This window comes from Onychostoma macrolepis, chromosome 16 (genome assembly GCF_012432095.1).
Source record: "Onychostoma macrolepis isolate SWU-2019 chromosome 16, ASM1243209v1, whole genome shotgun sequence".
NCBI classification, from domain to species: domain Eukaryota; kingdom Metazoa; phylum Chordata; class Actinopteri; order Cypriniformes; family Cyprinidae; genus Onychostoma; species Onychostoma macrolepis.
Genome location: NC_081170.1, coordinates 19074647 through 19096309, shown reverse-complemented (window position 1 = coordinate 19096309; position 21663 = coordinate 19074647). Strand labels below are relative to the sequence as shown.

The window sequence follows — 21663 nt, the reverse complement described above, 5'->3', positions numbered from 1 at the left end:
TTTTCACAACCATATTTCTCCCTAACTACATTGGGTGATTTTTGTGGGGTGCAAAAAAGTTCAAAATATTTGTTCAACTGTTATTATAATAGAAAAGGTTGTGAATAGAAATTGACAATGGACCTGTCTTTGCTTAGTACAAGCATTGACTGAAAACTATTTGTTCCTATACGATACAATCTTAGTCTGTATTCTATATTTTTAAAGGTTTATAGGTGTAAGGTGTGATATTCCGGTTTGGTTACTTTCTGAGTTATATAACCTGTGGGAAGAACCCTACCTAGTTATGCAAACCAAATATGAAACTGAAAGTGTTCGCTAATGAAACAAGGTGTTGGCAGAACACAGCTGAGGAAGGAACCAAAAATGCATTCAGCTTTGTCTTTACAAATAAAGTGCTCGGTGTGCTGGAGCGATTTTACCGACCCAGTTACACTTTCTTGCGAACACTCGTTCTGCCGGAAGTGTATCACGGGCCACATGCAGGCCAGTCTGGGACCAAAAGCCTGCCCAGAATGCCAAAGTCCGTACGACGAAGAAGACCTGAAATCCAGCCGTTTATTGAGGAACATGACCTCCACTGTGAGAGAGCACCTTGTCGAGCTGAAAATGGAATCTACACCTAAAGAAGGAAAAGCAAGCTTAAAGCTCTCAGAAATGGAAGGGAGGTTGATGTGTTCAGAACACGATGAGAAACTTAAACTGTTCTGTGAGACTGATCAGAAGCTGGTATGTGTTATCTGCAGGGATGGAGACAAACATAAAGGACACGTCTTTAAACCAGTGAAAGAAGCTGCACAGATCAACAAGGTAAACAACTATTTATATATGAGTCAAATCTGACTTCCTGATGAAAGCACTGCAGCTTAAAAGCTCCTTTCTTGCTTTTAAGTGTCTTTCAACCTATGCTATTTGTGCAATGTTATTCATGGCATAATTAGGTTTCTAAATTTGAATCCCAGGCTTATTTAATTTCAGATATCCAGAGAAGCTTCATTGTTCTCTGTCAGTGTTTTCAAATGTGCCTGACATGTCTTTTTCTCTAGGGGGAGCTGAAGACTGTGTTGGGTTTTCTTGCCAAAGAAAATGGACAGCTGGATTACATGATCCAACAACAGACAACCGAGATCACCAAAACTGAGGTATCAAAGTATGTGTGTGTGTGTGTGTGTGTGTGTGTGTGTGTGTATTTCACCCCCTTCCCCCAAAAACTGCTATTATCATCAATTAGTAATTCATGACATTTGTTAAAAAAATACTTTTTGCATTTTTAATTTAATAAACCAAATATATTAGGTCACACACACACAAAAAAGGGGGTATAGAAATAGCTCCACAAGGTAAGAATGACAACAAAACAAATCACTAACTTAAAGCCACAATCTATGTTTTTTTTTTTCTATCCATTTAGGATAAATCCAAAACTTTATCAACCCGGATCTCTGCTCAGTTTGAAGAAATGCACCAGTTCTTGAGACAAAAAGAGGATGCGGTGAAGAAACAGTTGGAGAAGGAGGAGAAGAAAGTTACAGAATTCATGCAGAATAATCAGTCTGTGATAAACAGACGGTTCATGGAGAACAAAGAGAAGGAGATTATTTTGCAATCGGCCTTGGAGATTGAGCAGCCTGATCACTTTCTACAGGTCACACATTACATGACCGTTTTATTTTTAAATGGTTTTGTTTTTTAAAAGGGACAGTTTTGTTAAAAACAAAAAAAAAAAAACAGTTATCACAATTTATTTATAATCTATTAGGATCTATTATAATGCATTACCTTTGAGTTTTCAATTACAGTTATGCTTTACACTGTACATAATAAATAAAGCACATAATTAGTGTATTTGTCTGCAGTGGTGGAATGAAAAAGGATTTCCAATGACAAAGAATATGAAGCAGAAAGCCGACATGACACCATCAAATATCAAGTAAATAAAACACAATGATATTACTGTTATTTAGGTCTAAATGATATCAGTGTGTAGGGTAGGAATTAGGTTTTGCTTTGCTGACTTTCTCTATAACTTTCAGGTACATGTCAAGGGTGAAAGATCTCACTGTGCTTCCTAACTCTCTCTTTCTTGGCCCTCATGAAACTCACCTGCAGTTCTTTGTGTGGAAAGAGATGCTGGGATCCGTCAAACCAGGTGAAGTATATGACAAAACACACGTTGTAAAATTCAGCTAAAGTGAAACAAGATTTGCATTCCTGGAAAATGCCAGCACTTATAAAGAAAAGTGCTAAGTGGGGTTAAATTTTAGACACTGGTACTGTGCTTGTCATGATCCTGTATTTGTCTTGTTTTCTGTCAGCTGTGTGTGAGAACTTACTTACTTACGGCAGATCTATTAAATGATTAAAAAATACATTAAATAGTAATACTAATAATACTAATGATAATTAAAATTTTTTTTAAAAGTATAAAACCTATTAGAATTCATGAATCAATCAATCAATAAATAAGATATAATTTAAATATTACATTTCTAAGAACTTGACACAGATTTTTAAAAGACACATCCTCATCTTTATCATTGACATATTTGGCAGTTTTTGTAAAGGTAGCTAAGACCAATCACAATTCACTAATACAATTGCATCAGACATCAGTGAAAAATATGCAAATTATAATCACAATGACATATTTAGTCAGTTGAATACTTTATTATACATTTTATTAATGAAAATCAACAGGAGATTTTCAAACTTTAACCGTAATTTCTTAAAAATGGAGGAAATCTGTACATTTAGTGGTTTGGGGAATTAATTTCAAAAGTTACATTTTTATGATTATGGGTTTAAAACAAACTGTAACCAGAATGTTCAGCACAGTGCTGTCTTGTAAGAATTGCTAAAACTTCTCATTAAACAAGTAATCTGCCTTTTAATAATGTTCCTGTCTGTGTTGTAGTTCCTGAGAGTTTGACCCTGAAAAATCCTGGACAGTCATATTTAAAAGTGTCTCCAGGGGGCGCCAGAATCCGACAAGCTGACAGAACGACTGGTCTATATAAAGATTTCAACCCTGGTACAGTTTCAGAGGAAAACTTCCAAACTGGCCAGCACTACTGGGAAATAGAGGTCAGAGAAAAGCCAGACTGGACTGTGGGAGTTAAGATGGGTGCAGCAAAGTCAGCTGAGAGTGAGATCCTGCTCCACCTTAAACACAGTAAAGGATACGTTCTGACCTGTGATGGAAAGGACACTACATTAAATACTCAAGACAAACCACAGAAAATAGGGCTGTATCTGGACTGTGAGAGAAAGCAGGTGTCGTTCTATAACGCTGACAACATGTCTCGCTTGGCCCAGATAAACTACAGCTCAAAGAAGCCTTGCTGTCTGACTCTGGTTCCAGGACTTTATCTGGATGGAAGGAACAGTGATCCTCTCACTGTCTGCTCATATGAGTTCAACGCTGACAAACGCTAACATGCTAGCACAGTTACTAGCTGCTAATTTTTTGAGACATGATAAATGTCTCAGATTTGAAATTGAGACATACAGGGATCATCAAAAATCAGATTATAACAAAGATGTTTTGAGCTTTACAGTTGTGACATCATGATAATATTTTTATAAAAAAAAAAAAAAAAAAAAAAAACCCCCTTAATATCAGGTATTTAACCCTGATATTAACCCAATATCAGGGTTAAATACCTCAACTGCTTTTATACTTTTTTGGAGTATAAAATTTTGGAGTATATATATATTTTTTATATACTCAAATACATTTTCACCACCATTTGTAGACCAAAAAAAGAAGAGATTTTCAAATTGTGAATTTATGTATTTATACTTAAAATACTTTACATAAAATCATGCTGAAGCATGTTGTGGGTGAAAAATACAATCATTCATGTATTTTCTTATTAGGGTTAAGAGGAAACATAAGTATTTTCCCAGCATTGAAATGATCAGTGAAAAAAAAAAATGTAAAATTTATTTATTTTATGATTTCTGTCTGTGTGAAAAACAAAACAAAACAATTCATGTTTATTAAGGTACCTGTCTTGCTTTGTTGATCACTGTATTTGATATCATATTTAAAGCAATCTGTATAATATAGAACAGCTGTATGCAAATATCTATAATATCCATAAAATTTGAAATAAATCTTGCTTTAATCTTATTATTTACATAGTGTTTTGTTGTAATACTGTAGGCATCTCTATTTCCTCTGGGTGGTGAGAGTTCTTCCTTCCTACAAGATATATCAATAAAAACAATTTACTGACCTCTTAAATAAGAAATAATTAATTAGTTGATTAATTGGTCAATTGATTAATTAATGAACTCATTTATTGATTGATTGACTGATTGATTGATTACACTGTCATGACTGCAGAATGATGTGCATCCTCAGATTCTGTGATGCTCAAGTCTCACCAGCTCTTCTTGCACAGATGATCTGAAGAAGAATCACAGTAGGAGCAGCATACACTGCAATCTCAACAATAATCACAATCACTACAGGAAAGATGTGCGGACAGATGATAGAGAGAAAGAAAGAATCTGTGAAACTGTAAATTGCTCATAGGGTATAAAACAATGATCAATTATTGACAAACCATTACAAATTCACTGATAGTTTCAGTGCATGCAAAGTCATTTCATACCTAATAATGATGCAGCAGTCATACAGACTATAGGTTCTGATTCTGTGCCAGCTGGACCTGTGAATCATGACTATTAGTTCAGTTCAAACATAATGTGACATGAATGAGTAAGTATAAGTAATAAATGCATTGTTGTGTAGTAAGTGTTGCTGAAGTGATCTGAGTGATCAATGATCTATATATCAGGCTATATAGGTTGAAGGAATTTAGTTCACATGCACTGTATTGTAGAGATGCAAAAACCATACAAGTAATAAACATTCATTTTATTCCTGTTTGGATTATTTGCATTATTTAATTATAAAGCAAGTGCAAGAGAAGTGAAACACTTCTAATATGTGTCAGTCATCATGTACCTTGTTGTGTAGCTGCTGCTGTAGTTTGGCTTGAAAATGGATGTTTAGATGCACCACACTGTTGAACATTATTATCATAATTTCATACTTGATAATTACATCATGACATAAAGCTTGTGATCCATCATTATTGTTTACAGTGGTTTAGTGGTCAATAGTTTTGGTGTGTGTTACCATTTTAAGGCTGTTTCAATCAATAAGTGGCTGCTTAGGTCCCCCAAGTCACCAAATGTGTTTTTATGTATGTATGTATTTATTATTTCAAACTTGGAGTTCTCTGGTGGTCCTGGAGGGCCACTGTCCTGCAGAGTTTAGCTCCAACACCAATTAAACACACCTGAACCAGCTAATCAAGGGCTGCATCCGAAAACTGAAAAATATTGCCTTCAGAAGACACATTCCAAGGTAGGAAGGCATCAAGGCACGTCCGAATCCAAAGGTAGCTTCACTTCCTGTCTCATGAGATACCTTCATCTGATCGATTTTTGAAGGCAGCACAGATGTATCCTTCGCTGCCTTTGATATCCCACAATCCTGTGCGTTCCATTCCGTGACGGCTGAGCTAAAAAATAAATAAGGTGTCTGAAAGTTGCGTTTGGTGGTTAGTTTGTGTGTAAATGTATATTTCTGATGAACTTTTTGCACTTTTGATGTTATTTCTAGCGAGAAATTAGCATTACAGTAATTAAATATTCGTTTAGTTATCACCAAAACTCATTCTATTTTGTTGTAGATCATTAAACCGTCACGCTGCCTCAGAAGCCTGTCCAAAATCAGTTTTGTGCGGTGCCTTCGTGCAAAAATGCTGCCTGTAAAGTCATTGCCTCATAAGGCAGCGAGGCAGCAAGTCAGCTGCCTAAGTTTTTGGATGCAGCCAAGGTCTTAGGCATACTAGAAACTTCCAGGCAGGTGTGCTGAGGTAAGTTGGTGCTAAACTTTGCAGGACAGTGCCCCTTCAGGACCAAGTTTGAACACTCCTGAAATATGCTGAAAGTAAGACTCGGCCAGCTGTTATGGCTCAGTTAGACAGTTAAGGACAAGGAGGAGAAACCAGACATAAATGTATAATTGTGAGCAGCTTCCTGGTTAGATGATATTTGTTTGTTGTCATGCATTAACTGTTAAAAATTAGGCTAGTATTTTGCAGTTTAAAAACTGCACGTTAGTTACATGCAGTAATTAAGGTGTAAGATACAGTGTAGCTATGAAGGCATGATCTTGCCTCCAAAAAGGTCATCGATGCAGAAATTCTGCTCAGCGATAATGAAGATAGGTAGGGTTTTTCTGAGGAACCCCTAACACTCAGTAATGGCCCACATGGTTACAATATAACCACATAAAGTTATTTGTGCTCATTTTTATGAGAGTTTCACAAAGCTGTTAACACCGCGCTCTTCTGTCCCTTGATCTTTTATTTTGGTGCGTCAATCTATTTAATTACTTAGTATATGAAATCATGACCTGCACTCGCAAAAACATTGAACTTGCAAAAACATTGAAAACAATGATCATTGAACTTTCCATTGTTATACATTAAAATTTTATTTGATGTAATGATAATGGTGATTGTTCATTTAAACTGCTTGTTTGTACAATAGTGGTAAACATGGAATCCTATGTAATTCATGTTCGAGTTTGAGGTATATTATGTAGAGTATTGGTGGATGTGATGATCTATATTGTATATACTTGGAAATTGACCAGTATTTAAATGGTAACACGCGTGTTTTTAGGAACTGAACACTGGTTAATGAACGATGACATCAATATAATTAACAATTTAAAAAGTGTGTGGAGGGATTGAATTGTTTAACACACTGAAGAAGGCCTTGAGCCAAAACGTTTGTGATTTTTCCCTATTTGTGATAAATGTATAATATAATGTAAAAAGAAGACATTTTTATGAGAGTGAAATAGTGAGCTGCAGCCCATAAACCTTCAGTTTGTCCTGAATGAATGACATTATTAATCATCATATTATGTCTCTGTGACAGAGAGCCTTCTGAAATTGAGTTAGGAAATGCAGATTTCTTACCTGAATACTTGACAGTATATGTGGCTGAGGTCTTCACTTTTCTCTGAGTATCCAGACATCTCCACTCTCTGTTGTGATCTTCATTCAGGAGTGTTGTAGTCAGAGTGCTGTTATAGTGTTTTGAGGAGAATGATATCTGATATCTGGAGTCTGTCTGCAGATTTACACCAGCCTGGTTCACCCAGATCAGCTGAACTCCCTCAGCACGGACCAAAGTATCACAAGAGACTCGATCATAATACAACTGACAGGAGAGAGTCACAGACCTGCCTGGTCTGATCTCAGTCTGTGAGGATGATGAAGAAACTGAAACAGAAATTAAGGTTCCACTTTATAACAGGTGGCCTTTACTACTATGCACTTGCACTTGAATCATTTAATACAAGGCACATATACACATATGCACATATACACATATGCATAATTTTGGAGCCAAAAGTTGGATTATCGGTTTACATATTCGTAAACTTACTTTTACAGTGTAAAAATAAAGAAACGTGCAAGTAGCACAGACAACAACAAAATTACCACAACAAAAGAATTTTGTACAACTGTGGTTATACCAATACAATGGTAAAACTATTAATAAGTGTAGTAAATCCATGGTTTAACTATAGTAACCATTTTTTGTTTTTATTTATTTTTTATATAATAAATGTATTAATTAATTAACTTTAATAGTAAAACCATAGGCAATGGTTAATTTTTGTAAGGGAAGTTGTAAAAGTAAGTACATAACCTTTCACAGTTAGAGTAATTTGTGCTCTGCATTTCACCCAGCCAAGCGCACACACACACACACACACAGCAGTGAACACACACCCTGATAGATAGTGGGCAGCCACTTTTTTGCGGTGCCCGGGGAGCTTTCTTTTTATAGCAAATCTAGCTAATAAGGCTGGATAATGCTGCATGACTTTTGCGCTGATTTGATTTTAATTTACAGTGTAACAAGTTAAAATGCAACTGAATTTAACCCAATTTAATTATCTTAACAGATCATTTGAAAGGACTCCCAGCAAGTTGTTCTTGTGCTGCAGGGACAGCTTTGTGCATCCGTACTGTTGCAGCACTGTACCAGACAGCACACTATTCAGAACTTGGAATCAGTTCAATTCCTCCTGTACATGACTGCACTAAAATGAAGCAGAGGTGCAAACCTAGAACAATGGTAAATCTCAGAGAATGATCAAATACTTTAATGAATGACATATATAATTAATAAACCTTGATTAATAATATTAACATGCCCCATTGGTATGTTTAGTCAAGCCAGGGCCTGTCAGTGGAATGGTGGGCCTGTTTGCAAGACTGAAAGAAAAACTCACTAAGATGATAAGGTAGGAGTAGACTGTAAATGTGTCTAATATTGTTACATTATCTTTTCATATCTTGCTATATTCATAATATATAACATACCTATATGATTAGGCCTTGCAGAAAAAAGACAAAACACAATCATAGTAGATATAGCACCGTTCGTAATGTATGTATTTAATGGTCAATTTACCCTATACCTGTCAGGATTCTGGACTGTCTGTGTGTGTGTTTTGCTGCCCATGTGCTCCCTTAGTGCCGGTCAGAGCAGCAATAATGAGGAGACGGGTGATCAGCTTTAGATGGTGTATTGGCTGAGAAAGGTAGGGCCACAGATGTACAATCAAAGGTGTAGACAGTTTTGCTGTCAGTGACTAACACTTTGATGTTAAATCTGCAGCAATCTCCACAAACAAACTAGAATAATCATCCTTTCAGCTAGTGGCTCGAATATGTAACCCTTCTATAGGAAAATACACAAGCACTAGGTTTGTAAGAGATTCAAGTAAGATCTTGTAACACAATGAAAAGACAAATTCCCTTTTGACAAATTTCAATGTAACTTTAGTAGAAAGTATTGTACAGAATAACAAAAGAATATAGCCAGCATACAAACAAAATTAAATAAAACCCCCTTTTTTTTTAAACAAATGTTGGTGGGTGCGTTTATCAGTGTATGTGTATCAGATGCAACCAGTTCGGCAATCCACGTAATCTTTAAAAAATGGTAAAGCAACAAAATGTTCTCCAATGTCTGGTAATTCCTTTGTTGGTAACAGTCCTACCACATGACGATTCTTAGAACTTCCGAGTTCAAAGTTCTCAATCAGACAGGAAATCCAAATGGGTGGCTCGCCATCAAATGTTCAACACTTTCACAGTAGATACAATGTGAAACTCTCATTGTGAAAAGACCCGACCTGTATTTACAAAACAGGTAACTGTAAAACACTCGTTTAAACATTCACATCATCAATTAGGCCTACACTGTAAAAAATTACCGTGATTTTAACTGTTAAAAACTGTGAAAATGCTACAGTAAAAAACTGTTAAATGGTTTATGGTAAGTTCCCCTAATATATACGGTGAAAAACTGTAATAGACATTTAAGACAATTTTACGGTGTAATACCGTTTTCGGAAGTGGAAAAGAATGTAAAATTTACAGGGAATAACCGTAAATTGATGTTCATAGAATGCCCTGCGTTGCATTTCAGATTGGATGTTTTTTTCTTTGAAATAACTATGTTTCTTCTTAGTTTTTTCTTATCAGTTATGTTTGGGTTGTATGTTACATCTTGTTGTTAAATTAATGTTTACTGCATATTTCAGTTTAATGAGTCTCACCATGATGGTGTTTAGTGTTTGTGTGAATGACACTGTGCACCATCTATATATGTTATTATTTAAAAGCTGCCTGTAATGGGCTTTGGTTCATCATGTGACTTTCTCATCACCACCTGCATTTGGTGGTTATCAGTGTATTTCAAAGGTACAAAACAGATTTCAGTACTTCTATACTGTAGGTTGGTATATTAACATTATATCAGTTAATGAAATTACAGTATTTAACTGTAAATTTAAGTTAAAACCGTAAAACCTAAAATGTTGCCACACACTTTCAATATTCAAGAAAATAGATCTTACACCTTCATTTAGGATGAATGGCTCATATGGCCCACAAAAAGCTCTTATATCACAGTTAATAAACAATGTAGAACTTCATATAGAAAATTATAATATAGAAGACAAACATTTCACTGAAATTAGATTAGTCAATATGTTATTGTAACTTGATCTTAATAATTGTGATGCAACAGCACGTTACGCAGTTAGAGGGCATGTTGTTTAGCCAGTTTAGCTAACCAGATCAAAATCGCTCAATATAACAAAACAATTGACAAAACTCACCAAGAAACACAAGGAACTTGATTAATAAAACAGATGAACAATCGATGCTGTTACACAGTGATATCCTGCCAATATATATAACTTTTTTTCAATCAGCAATCAGACGTGCTCTCTCTGTTTTTTTTGTTTGTTTGTTTTTTTATTATTCAAAGAACAATAACATACAACGTTATCAAGAAACAAAATTAAAAAAAGAAAAAAAGGAAAAGAAAAAAGATAGAAAGACAAATTACAACAAACAAAAGAGTTGCCAGGGGGAGGAAAGTGTTAAACATCAAAACAAAACAAAAACAAGATATACATATATGTATATATACAGTATACACATATAAAATCAAATAAATATATTGTAAAATTCACAAACTTTCAAAGTTCTTACAGCTTTCTTATTCACAGAGTCTCTGATACTGTCAATATAAATATATATTTCAGTCAACAAAACCATAAAATTGGGTTTTTATTAGTAAATTTACACTTATGAATGTGAAATTTGGTCAACAGAATAAGTAAGTTAATTAAGTAAAAGTACTGTTCCTCTTGGTCAGGATAGTCAGTAAAGCCAAAAAGTACATTTTCCCATAAGAGTGAAGAAGGTTTTAAACACTGAATATTTTCACTAATAAACTTTTGGACCTTACACCACAGTGTAACTGAGTATGTACAGTGCCAAAATAAGTGTAAGGCAGTTTCCTCATATTCATTACAAAAAGTACAATTTACATTTATTCCTTTTTTAAATTTTTGTAAATAATGATTTGCTGGATAAAATCTGTGAATGAGCTTATAAGAAACTTCTTTAATCTTATTTCTAAGATGATATTTCTGTGGTAACAACCACACTTTTCTCCAGCAAATCAATTTTCCATTCAATAAGGAGACCCAGTGAGACAAAATATAAGGTATAGTCACAATTTCCCTTTGGAAAAGAGTGCGAATAGCTCTATTATTATATTACTCTTGGGGTATGATGAAAAACAAATTTTACCAACATAAGATTTAGTAACATCAAAAGACACTGAACCGGGAGAATGGTCTTCATCAATACCTCTAAATAGCATTTGTGTACCTGAAGGAATTGAACCAAAAACCATTGCAAATTCTTTTTGAGTAACTGGTATTTTATAATAAGAAAGGAATTCATCATAAGAAAAGAGTGTTCCTTCTTTATTATATAACTGACTAACCAATTTAATATCGTTGTCAAACCAGTTTTAAAAAAAAAGAGATTTGTGTTTATAAAGAATATTTCTATTCTTCCAGATGAAATAGCGATGCGGAGAAAAATTGTGCTTATATATTAATGACCATGATAGGAGCGCTCTCTCTGTGTGGTGCGATCTGCGTAGTCTCAAAACCTAACTTGCCTGAGCAGATTCAACCAATGAGCACAGCCAAGAGTCGGGACAACATGCAATACACTATTTTGATTGGCTTAAAAAAAAAAAAAAGTAACTTATGTATTGATTTTCCTATTTTAAATTAAATTCTTCTATTTTGTAACTGGGTTACAAACAGATCACACAAACACAGCAAACAACAGCAGCTCAATGAACTACGCTGACCTCTTCCGTAATACTACTACGACTACAGTTTCATAATAAAAGTCCCTCTTGCAGGAGCCTTTAAAGGGGTCAAATGATGCAATTTCTTGTTTTCCTTTTCTTTAGTGTGTTATGTAGCTGTTTGTGTATGTATAAGATCTGCAGAGTTACAAAGCTCAAAATCTCCCACAAAAGGATTTATTCCATCTAAAAGAGAAGGCCTAAAACGCCTTATTCCAACACGGCCCCCCACATGTCTACCTCACGATGTGGAAATATTTGCGTAATGCCGCCCAAATGTGCACGCAAAGAAAGAAGACATGGTTTCAGTAACCGCAGTAGTGTTGATGCAGCCATGTCAGGGAGACGCTATGTGTTTCTATGTGAAGCAAAAGCACTTTATTTGGCCTTCCGAAAGTAGATGCAATTAGGAATCATTGTTAAGATTTGTTTGCAACAGAACAGCACAACCCAAATGTTCAAATTTGTGCAACGCATTTTATGGACGACAGTTTTGTGAACCTGAGAGTACAAGGCTGACTGTTTGTCAATTTCGACTTTGCTGTGTCAATCTAGGGCTTCTGAATCAGTGACTGTAAGTATGTTTTGTTAAGTATTTGCTATTAACTGTTCAAATGCGGAGTTTTGTGCAGTGTAGAGTAACGTGTCGTGTGTGTGTGAGAGAGAGAGAGAGAGAGAGCGAGAGAGACAGAGACAGGATCACATCACAGTGGAGTCAGCTGTCTTAACCGCGGCTTGTGTACTGCAACAGGTCTGTGGATGATGCAGTCAACATGGGACTGCACTTCATCCTGCAGCATCTGGACAGACCAAGGACTTATGTGAGGATCCTGTTTGTGGACTGCAGCTCAGCTTTTAACACAATCATCCCATCACTCCTCCAGCCGAAATTAACTCAGCTCTCCGTCTCCACCTCTGTCTGTCAGTGGATCACCAGCTTCCTGACAGACAGGCAGCAGCTAGTGAGGCTGGGAAAATACACATCCAACACCCGTACGATCAGCACTGGCGCCCCCCAGGGCTGCATCCTCTCCCCACTGCTCTTCTCCCTCTACACCAACGACTGCACATCTAAAGACCCCTCAGTCAAGCCCCTGAAGTTTTCAGATGACACCACCCTGATCGGCCTCATTCAGGATGGCGACGAGTCTGCTTACAGACTGGAGGTTGAGCAGCTGGCTGTCTGGTGCAGTTTTAACAAGCTGGAGCTCAACAAGCTCAAAACAGTGGAGATGATCGTGGACTTCAGGAGAAACCCCCCTGCTCCCCCCCCACTCACCATCATGGACAGCACTGTAGCTGCAGTGGAGTCATTCAGGTTCCTGGGCACCACCATCTCTCAGGACTTGAAGTGGGACATTCACATAGACTCTATTGTCAAAAAAGCCCAGCAGAGGTTGCACTTCCTTTGTCAGCTGAGGAAGTTCAACCTGCCACAGGAGCTGCTGAAACAGTTCTACTCCGCCATCATTGAATCCGTCCTCTGCACTTCAATAACTGTCTGGTTCAACTCAGCTACCAAATCTGACCTCAGAAGACTACAGAGGGCAGTCCGGACTGCTGAGCAAAACCCTGCCCACTCTCCAAGAACTGTACTTATCCAGAGTGAGCAAAAGGGCTGGCAAAATCACTCTGGACACCTCACATCCAGAACACTCAAGGCAATCCATCTCATGAACATTTGAACACTTAACAATAAACATGAAACACACAACACTATCATACATTTATTTATTTATTTATTTAACACTCATACTTATTAAATTTCAAATTAACATCTGACATTCCTGTACATACTAAATTGTCTATTTTGTATATTGCGTTTGTGCTATTTTGCACATTGTCTATTTTGTATATTATTATCTTTATTATCTGTGTCTTGTCTTGTCACTGTCATTCTGTCGCACTGTGGAGCTGCTGTCACCAAAACAAAGTCCTCGTATGTGCAAACATACCTGGCAATAAAGCTGATTCTGATTATTAACTGTCTTTATATTTACTTTGAAAGCTGAAGCTCGCGATTATGGTAAGGGAAGTTACATTTCCGACGCACGCTTGTGGTGTTCGGCCAATCACAATGCACTGTGTCAGCTGGCCAATCAGAGCAGACTGCACTTGTCGGAAGGAGGGGCTTTGTAGAAAACAACGCGTTTGAGAGAGGCGGGGCATAGAGGAACTACAATAATGTACAGTATTTGAAAAATAATGTGTTTTCGGTTACACCAAATGCACAAAATAATGATCTTTAAAATAGCATCATATGACCCCTTTAATACAGCCGCCCCCAAAGATGCAGAGCATTTTGCTTCCAGAAAGGCGACTTAACTAGTCAGTGTTGGGGGCCTTAAGTCTATCCTTTGGTAAGGCCAGCAGGATTACCAGGTGGGCTACCGGTCTGGTATAAACTTGACCCATATCAAGCAGACTTGATATGACCATCTGGACTTGGGTAGGTCTTGATCACTCGTCCTACAGGCCATAAACTCCAAGGTAGTTGGGGGTCTACAATCATAATATATGTCTGCTCCTTTAGGTTGGGAGGAGAGGCTTGCCATTTCTGCCGGGTTTGGAGGCTAGGGAGGTAGTCCCGTATGAACCTGGACAAGAATAGATCTGCTAGGATCTGGGAATGTCTCCAGTCCCGGCGCCTCAACATCTCCAAATCGGGGTAAACGACTTGAGGCAGAGTTTCAAAATCGAAACACGGTGCGGGTGTTTTTATATCGACTGTCTTCAGAAAAATTTGGATGTCATTTTAATTTTATCTGGAGAATAAGGTAAAATATTGACTCTATCCAACATTAGGCTTGTTTGAGATGAGCAAAATCTGCACAGAACTGATCACTGCGAGATGCCGGTTAGAAAAGTGTCCGATGGTGCATCCGAAATCGTTCGGACTTCCCTACTATATAGTATGCGAAAAACAGTATGCGAGGCGAGTAGTATGTCCGAATTCATAGTATTTGAAAAATAGTAGGCGAGAAGTACCCAGATGACCTACTACTTCCTTCCGAATTCTGTAGTAGGCATACGATGGACACTTTACTATCCCATGAGGCCGCGGGAGAGGCGGTGTCATATTCGAAAAATGGCGGAAAGCCGCGACGTGGCTGTCTTCAAGTGTAAAGTACCTCAGGGAAAAACATTGTTGATGTTCATTGTGGTTAACTTGTACTTGTTTAACATCATCCAAGTAAACGACTGACTTGTTGAGGGTTTAACAAACAGATGAAACTACATTAACCTCAATGTAGTACATCAGCTTGTTAATGCTGCTTTCTTTAAATAGACGGCTCATTAAGCGTTAAGAATTTAAATCATTAACGATGTTCGCGCAGTGAAGTGGGCTCTTTAAATTTTCGCGCTGTTGTGAAGACGCATGACACGTGACAACATCAACATGGCGGATGTAGTATGTCCGAATTCCATTCATACTACCCTCATTCATACTATATAGAACATACTTTTTTAACGGTCGAGTAGTACGTTCGAATTCAAATGTAGTACCTACACAAGTAGTATGCGATTTCGGAGGCAGCCCGAGTTACGTCCGCCTTGCTCTGATGTCATGCTGACGTGTGCCAAAAAACTCTCGCGACAGCGAGGCAGCTGTGTTGGATTGAGCAGTCGCGCGCAGTTGCTTTCCACCACTGATCAAAAACATGATGGCAAACGACTGACTGACGACACAGCTTAATGCTCATTGGTTCAGACAACCGTGATGCTGCATTCTCTTTTAAAATGATTTATTTTTTATCTGATTTCATGCTATTATGTATTTAAATTGTGAATATTCCCAAACACTATGACAGTGCGATCTCTGTGTGAGATATGTGATTGTTGTCATATTTTCTATAAAAATCTAACATACGTGTTTGAATTAAAATAAAAATGGATGATAAATAGGCCTTTCGTGTGGAATTAAATAGCAAGCACTTTGAGTGTCTTGTTCATCATATTTATATTCATATAAAAGCAACAGAACTGAAAATATATCATGTTTATCAGCAGCACAGCATATGAGTGAGAATAACGCCATATCTGCCTTTGATCTCTATGTATCTGTTCTACTTCGAGAGGGCAGAACTGTCCGTCTTGACTCCGCTTATTTCACTCCTCCCCTCACTGCAGCCGCCTAGGCGAGGCGAGGCGCATCTCAAACAAGCCTATTCTGCGCAGCGCTGCTTCAAGTCGAACGCTCCTTATGAGAAGCACCTTTAAGCTGAATCCCACCTGTCGCAAAAAGTCAGTGACTTCTCTTATAAAAAGGCTTTTTTTTTTTGTGATAAACTCTAAAAATAGTTAAATCTAAAAGTATTGTTTAGTTTAAAACATGTTGCAGATAAGCTGTCGATTAATTAAATAAGCCGTTTCCTCTAAAAAGCTGTTTATTCAGCGTAGTGGAACCTCTCCTCCATTGACATCCATTGAAGAAAAATAAAAACGGCCTCTGGTCTCCTTTCCCACATACTGCCAGACCGGAAACATTAGCTTTAGCCGTTATGCCTTTTCGGCTAATGGTTGCAGGCTTGCCTTCTAGTGGCTCTGCCCGGAACTAACTGAGCCGTTTGTGCCAGGCTGGGGAGAAATGTATTGTAATATTGTAAATTATGTGAAAAATAATGCATTTTTCAATCCACCAGTCATGAGAGCATGTTCTAGTACACCCCTAAAACAAAATCAAGACTTTGTAAAAGAGCATAATAGGACCCTTTAAGTAACAAAATATAGGCCTACATCAGAATATCATGAAACCATCTCCATTTTTTCCCAGTACTAAGAACGCGGAAGTGTGAAAAAGGCCTACGTTGAAGGTTTATGTACAGACCAGTGGTATTTTACTCCCCGAACGCCATGCAAATTGATTAATAGGCTACTTTAAATAAGAATGTTGTTAAACAGTTTGAAACAGAACATTTTGAAGCAAGTCTTCAGGCTTAAAGTTGAATAACATTGTTGAAAAACTGTTAGGGGAACTAGATAATGCTAATTTTATGGAGGGTTACTGCCTTGCAGTGTGTAGTTTATGTGCCCTGGATGTTGTCATGTGCTTATACCACCTGGGCATGTGCTGACCATCACACCAAGCAGACTTGAGGGAAAAAGTTGAAAATATTCTGAACAAAGCTGAAAGACTTTGTAGGCCACTGTATTTACTCTGCCTAAAATATTGTTTTCATTTGTCATCCATCTCCAAACAACGATGCATATTTTTCTGCATGATTTTTTTTTTTTTTGAGTGTGTGTGTGTTTGGAATGACTTGAAAGTCTAGTAGTGTCAGTTAATGTCAATTAGTGTACAATGTTTTCCTGTGTTCTCCTCAGCTGCTCTTGTATCAGTTGATACAATGCACAATATCTGGAGTTGAGTCAAGAGCGTGGCATGTGTACCCACCCAGCACATCGGGCACTGGGCCACAGCTAGAGTTGTTTGCATTCTCTACATGCTGTGGCAAGACCATTGAATACATGTTAAATATATTCACAACCGAAAGTGTTTTAACACTTTAGGAAACAAAGTCTTGCCTAAAGAACAAATACATCTGGCAATATAACATCATCTTTCTTTTTGAAAATAAGCTGCTTTTTTGATTTTAAAGAAATACAACAGGTTGCACTGGCAAGCAAAAATTAGAAATGGCAAAGGTGCTAATGTGTTCTGATCATGATGAGAAGCTTAAACTGTTCTGTGAGACTTCTCAGAAGCTGGTGTGTGTCATCTGCAGGGATGGAGACAAACATGCAAGACACATCTTTAAACCAGTGAAAGAAGCTGCGCAGATCAACAAGGTAAACACGTCCGTTTACATATGAGTCAATTCTGACTTCCTGATGAAAACACTGCCGCTTAAAAGCTCCTTTCTTGCTTTCAATTGTCTTTCAGCCTTTGTTATTTGTGTTATGTCATATCATATCATGGCATGCAATTATGTTTCTAAATTTGAATTTCAGGATGATTTAATTTTATAAATGCAGAACTTTATTTTCTTTTTATTTTCATTTTGCTCTTCAAATAATGCCTGATTGGTATCTTTTGTGATGTAGATGGTGCTGAAGGCTGCTTAAAATTTTCTTGATAAAGAAAATGGACAATTCAAATCCTTGATCCAAAAACAGAAAACTGAGATCACCAAAACTGAGGTATCAAGGCATTTTACCAAAGAGATCTCTTTTAGCATTTGATATTTATATTGCACGTTTATTTATATTGAATATTTATGTGAAGAATGTTTTTCACTATTTAGGATGAATCCAAAACCTTATTAGCAAAGATCTCTGCTCAGTTTGAAGAAATGCATCAGTTTTTACGACAAAAAGAGGCCGAGGTGAAGAAACAGTTGGAGAAGGAGGAGAAGAAAGTTACAGAAGTCATGCAGAAAAACCTGTCCCTGATTAACTTAAGGTTTACAGAGAGCAAAAGGAATGACGATATTCTGCAGCCAGCCTTGGAGATTGATCAGCCCGATCACTTTCTACAGGTTACAACAGGACATATATTTTTTGAAGGGTGTAAAAAGGGTTATATGTACATAAAATTATTTCTTGATTTATCTGTCTGTATTTCTTCAGTGGTGGAGTGAAACAGGATTTCCACAGACAGGGGCCATGCAGACAGACAGGGGGACACCCTCAAATACTCAGTAAATAATATGCAGTGCTGTTATTTAGACCTAAATCACATCAGTCTGTATTCGCTCTTATGTAGAATTGAAGTTTCTGATGCTGACATGACTTTGTTTCAGGTATATGTCAAAGGTGAATGATCTTATTGTACGCACTGGTTCCTTCTTTCTTGGCCCTCATGAAACTCACCTGCAGTTCTTTGTGTGGAAAGAGATGCTGGGATCCATCAAACCAGGTGAGGAATATGACAAACAATATTTTGTAACAGCTAAAGTAAAACCACAAGTTTACTATTATTTCAATACAATAACCATGTTTTAACCATGATGTAAAACCACTGTAATAAATTCATAATCTATCTGCCAAAAAATAAATAAAAAGTTATTACAGTTGTACTAGTAGTCCTACCTTAGTTGTTTTTCATTATGCTTTCTGTCACATAACACTACACTGTATTATGGATCAGTGACATGACACACTTTACATTTGTCTTGATCTGTAAAGTTTAAATTGCAATTTATGCAAACAATGATTTGAAAACATCTATTTTATGATGAGCATGCCTTAAATCTCAGAATTATAAGTTATGGAGTAAAACTGTCTATCATAACTCTGCAGATTTTGTTAATAAGGAAAAAGATAAAATGTCAAGCTGTGAATCCATTTTCATTTAAAATGATAATATTTGAAAAACCTTTGCCTGCCTTTTTGTCATGTGATTAATTGACGCATGGATTTTATATACGTTTTTAAGCATTTTTGCCATTCCTTATTTGTCATTGATACATTTGTAGTGCAAAAACTGCTATAGATGGTTAAATATGCAAGAAAGAATCCGAATTGGAATTAGCTGTGCAAATATTTTGTTGATGTAAATCAGTCAGAAACGATAATCTTACTTTTCTCAAAAATATAATAAAAATACATACATTTAAAACTGAAATTGTGCTTACCTGTTTAAGCAATTAATTATAGATTGTTACTGTAGTACTAAAACATCATCAGAATGTTTGAGGAATATGAATACAGTCTTGAAAGCACTGTAATAACCTGCACAACAGTTAATTCATGCATCTAATAATGTTTCTGCCTGTGTCTGTGCTGTAGTTCCTGAGAGCTTGACCCTAAAAGATCCTAGAAGCACATACTTAAAAGTGTCTCCAGGGGGCGCTAGAATACGACAAACCGACAGAGTAACAGTTCTGTATAAAAACTTCAACCCTGGTACAGTTTCAGAGGAAAACTTTCAAACTGGCCAGCACTACTGGGAAATAGAGGTTGGAGAAAAGCCAGACTGGACTGTGGGAATTAAAATGGATGCAGAAACACAGCTGAATGCAGCAAAGTCAGCTGAGAGTGAGATCCTGCTCCACCTTAAACACAGTAAAGGATACGTTCTGACCTGTGATGGAAAGGACAGTACATTGAATACTCGAGACAAACCACAGAAAATAGGGCTGTATCTGGACTGTGAGAGAAAGCAGGTGTCGTTCTATAACGCTGACAACATGTCTCGCTTGGCCCAGATAAACTACAAACTAATGAAGCCTTGCTGTCTTACTCTGGTTCCAGGACTTTATCTGGATGGAATAAACTGTGATCCTCTCACTGTCTGCTCGTACAAGTTTAACACTGGGAATCGCTGACATACTAGTTCAGTTTGGCCTCTAACTGCATTTTTTTTTTTTTAGACATGATACTTTTTTCTTGTTACAAACAGACGCATTGTCAGACAGACTGAGATATGTTTCAGTTATTTACCATTAGGTTTCAATGCAAGCGTCTGTAAATTTGTGACTTCCCCTTTAAGAGAAAGACGAACATTGTCTGTTGCAATAATATTTATATTATTTGTATACATGCAAAAGTGTTCTGGAAATATTATCAGCATCTACTGAGTCTGGACATGTTTGCCATAATTAGTTAATCATAAAAAATTAAGTAGAATTTCTAGACTAGCAAACAATTAACTACTTTAACTATGGAATATGTAATAGTATCTAATTATATTTAATGTCACAGACCACCACATGACTAAATCAAGATAAATGCTGTTTGGTGAGTGTTATTTATTTAAATTTTTAGCATCAGAATATTACTCAAACATACAAAACATTTGCAAAATTATATTGTCAACAAGAGGGCAAAACTTTCCAAAAAATAAAAATCATTACTACATAAAACAATCATTAATATATGTTCATCTATGTACATAAGTTATGTGATAATTACATGTAGCAGCATTATCAGTGGAAATGAATTTTAACCATTTAAAAAGCTTTCTGAAAAAAGTTTCATTTAAAGCTATAATATAGGAGAATTTAAGTTAGAAAGGTAAATTTACCATGTATGATTTCTGTCTGTGTAATCATTCATTTTTATGTTAAATACCAGTCTGTAAAATATGGAGTGCTGAAAAATAATGTTGAAAGCTGTAAGAAAATATCCATAAGATCCACACACATGAAGAAAATAAATCTTGCTGTAATCTTGCCTGTTATTTGAATAAAGTATTTCATTCTAATATTGTAGGTATCTCTATTTACTCTGGGTGGTGAAAGGCCTCTTTATCTACAAAATAATTAAATACTAAACCATTTATCGGCCTCTCAAATATACTTCTACCATTATTTACAATAATGTTACAGATCAGCGTGAATCATCAGATTTTGTGATGCTCAAGTCTCACCAGCTCTTCTTGCACAGATGATCTGAAGAAGAATCACAGTAGGAGCAGCATACACTGCAATCTCAACAATAATCACAATCACTACAGGAAAGATGTGTGGAGAGTTGATAGAAAAAAGAAAATGAATTGGTAAAACTGTAAATTGCTTCTTAACAGGTGAAACAATGAACAATTATTGACAAACAATTTACAAATTCACAGATAGTTTCAATGCATTCAAAGCCATTTCATACCTCTGAATAATGATCCAGCAGTCATACTGACAGTTTCAGGTTTTGTGCCAGCTGGATCTGTGGATTATGATTAAGTTCAGTTCAAACATAATGTGACATCAATAAGATGTTGTAATATCTGGTTTGGGTTTTGTTTCTTGTTCATTGCTCTCATGTCTTTTATTTCGGAGTTTAGTCATGGTTCATGTTCCTGTCATGTGTTCCTTGCCCCCCATTTGATCATGTCATGTGCTACGCTTGTCTGTGTGTCATGTTAGGCTTGTTCGATTGAAGTAGCGCTGCAATGATAAGTGTATGACATCAAAGTACCGCGAG

General features: G+C 36.6%; 3 protein-coding genes across 4 annotated transcripts in view; 2 read left to right on the top strand and 1 right to left on the bottom strand.

Moving 5' to 3' along the window:
* The first annotated feature begins 311 nt into the window (after nt 1-311).
* Nucleotides 312-4138, top strand: LOC131522024 (E3 ubiquitin-protein ligase TRIM62-like). The gene is made up of 6 exons (XM_058747235.1): nt 312-810; nt 1047-1142; nt 1412-1645; nt 1857-1930; nt 2034-2149; nt 2915-4138. Exons 1-6 carry the CDS (start codon nt 322-324, stop codon nt 3433-3435), a joined length of 1530 nt encoding a protein of 509 aa, XP_058603218.1. The 5' UTR covers nt 312-321; the 3' UTR covers nt 3436-4138.
* A 13186-nt stretch (nt 4139-17324) lies between these two features.
* Nucleotides 17325-20072, top strand: LOC131521444 (zinc-binding protein A33-like). Of its 2 annotated transcripts, none has more exons than XM_058746149.1 (6): nt 17325-17592; nt 17848-17943; nt 18087-18281; nt 18373-18443; nt 18546-18661; nt 19534-20072. In XM_058746149.1, the coding sequence occupies exons 3-6, from the start codon at nt 18096-18098 to the stop codon at nt 20070-20072; spliced, it is 912 nt and encodes a 303-aa protein (XP_058602132.1). In that variant the 5' UTR covers nt 17325-17592; nt 17848-17943; nt 18087-18095. The 2 variants fall into 2 exon arrangements, with proteins under 2 accessions (XP_058602132.1, XP_058602131.1); XM_058746148.1 differs by having other exon boundaries at nt 18048-18281.
* A 986-nt stretch (nt 20073-21058) lies between these two features.
* Nucleotides 21059-21663, bottom strand: part of LOC131521442 (obscurin) — a 61136-nt gene continuing 60531 nt past the window's right edge. Inside the window, exons 9-10 of the mRNA XM_058746146.1 lie at nt 21349-21405; nt 21059-21196 (exon numbers count right to left, since the gene is read on the bottom strand). Of these exons, the coding sequence (XP_058602129.1) occupies nt 21105-21196; nt 21349-21405 (149 nt within the window). The 3' untranslated portion in view covers nt 21059-21104. The remainder of the gene's footprint in view (nt 21197-21348; nt 21406-21663) is intronic.

Bases quoted from the DNA above. Each gene is read 5' to 3' on its own strand.
- LOC131521444 (XM_058746149.1), top strand. From the start codon at position 18,096: ATGCATCAGTTTTTACGACAAAAAGAGGCCGAGGTGAAGAAACAGTTG. The intron at 18,282-18,372 runs GTTACAACAGGA...GTATTTCTTCAG, and splicing joins AGCCCGATCACTTTCTACAG to TGGTGGAGTGAAACAGGATT. The intron at 18,662-19,533 runs GTGAGGAATATG...TCTGTGCTGTAG, and splicing joins GCTGGGATCCATCAAACCAG to TTCCTGAGAGCTTGACCCTA.
- LOC131522024 (XM_058747235.1), top strand. From the start codon at position 322: ATGAAACAAGGTGTTGGCAGAACACAGCTGAGGAAGGAACCAAAAATG. The intron at 811-1,046 runs GTAAACAACTAT...CTTTTTCTCTAG, and splicing joins AAGCTGCACAGATCAACAAG to GGGGAGCTGAAGACTGTGTT. The intron at 1,931-2,033 runs GTAAATAAAACA...TATAACTTTCAG, and splicing joins ATGACACCATCAAATATCAA to GTACATGTCAAGGGTGAAAG.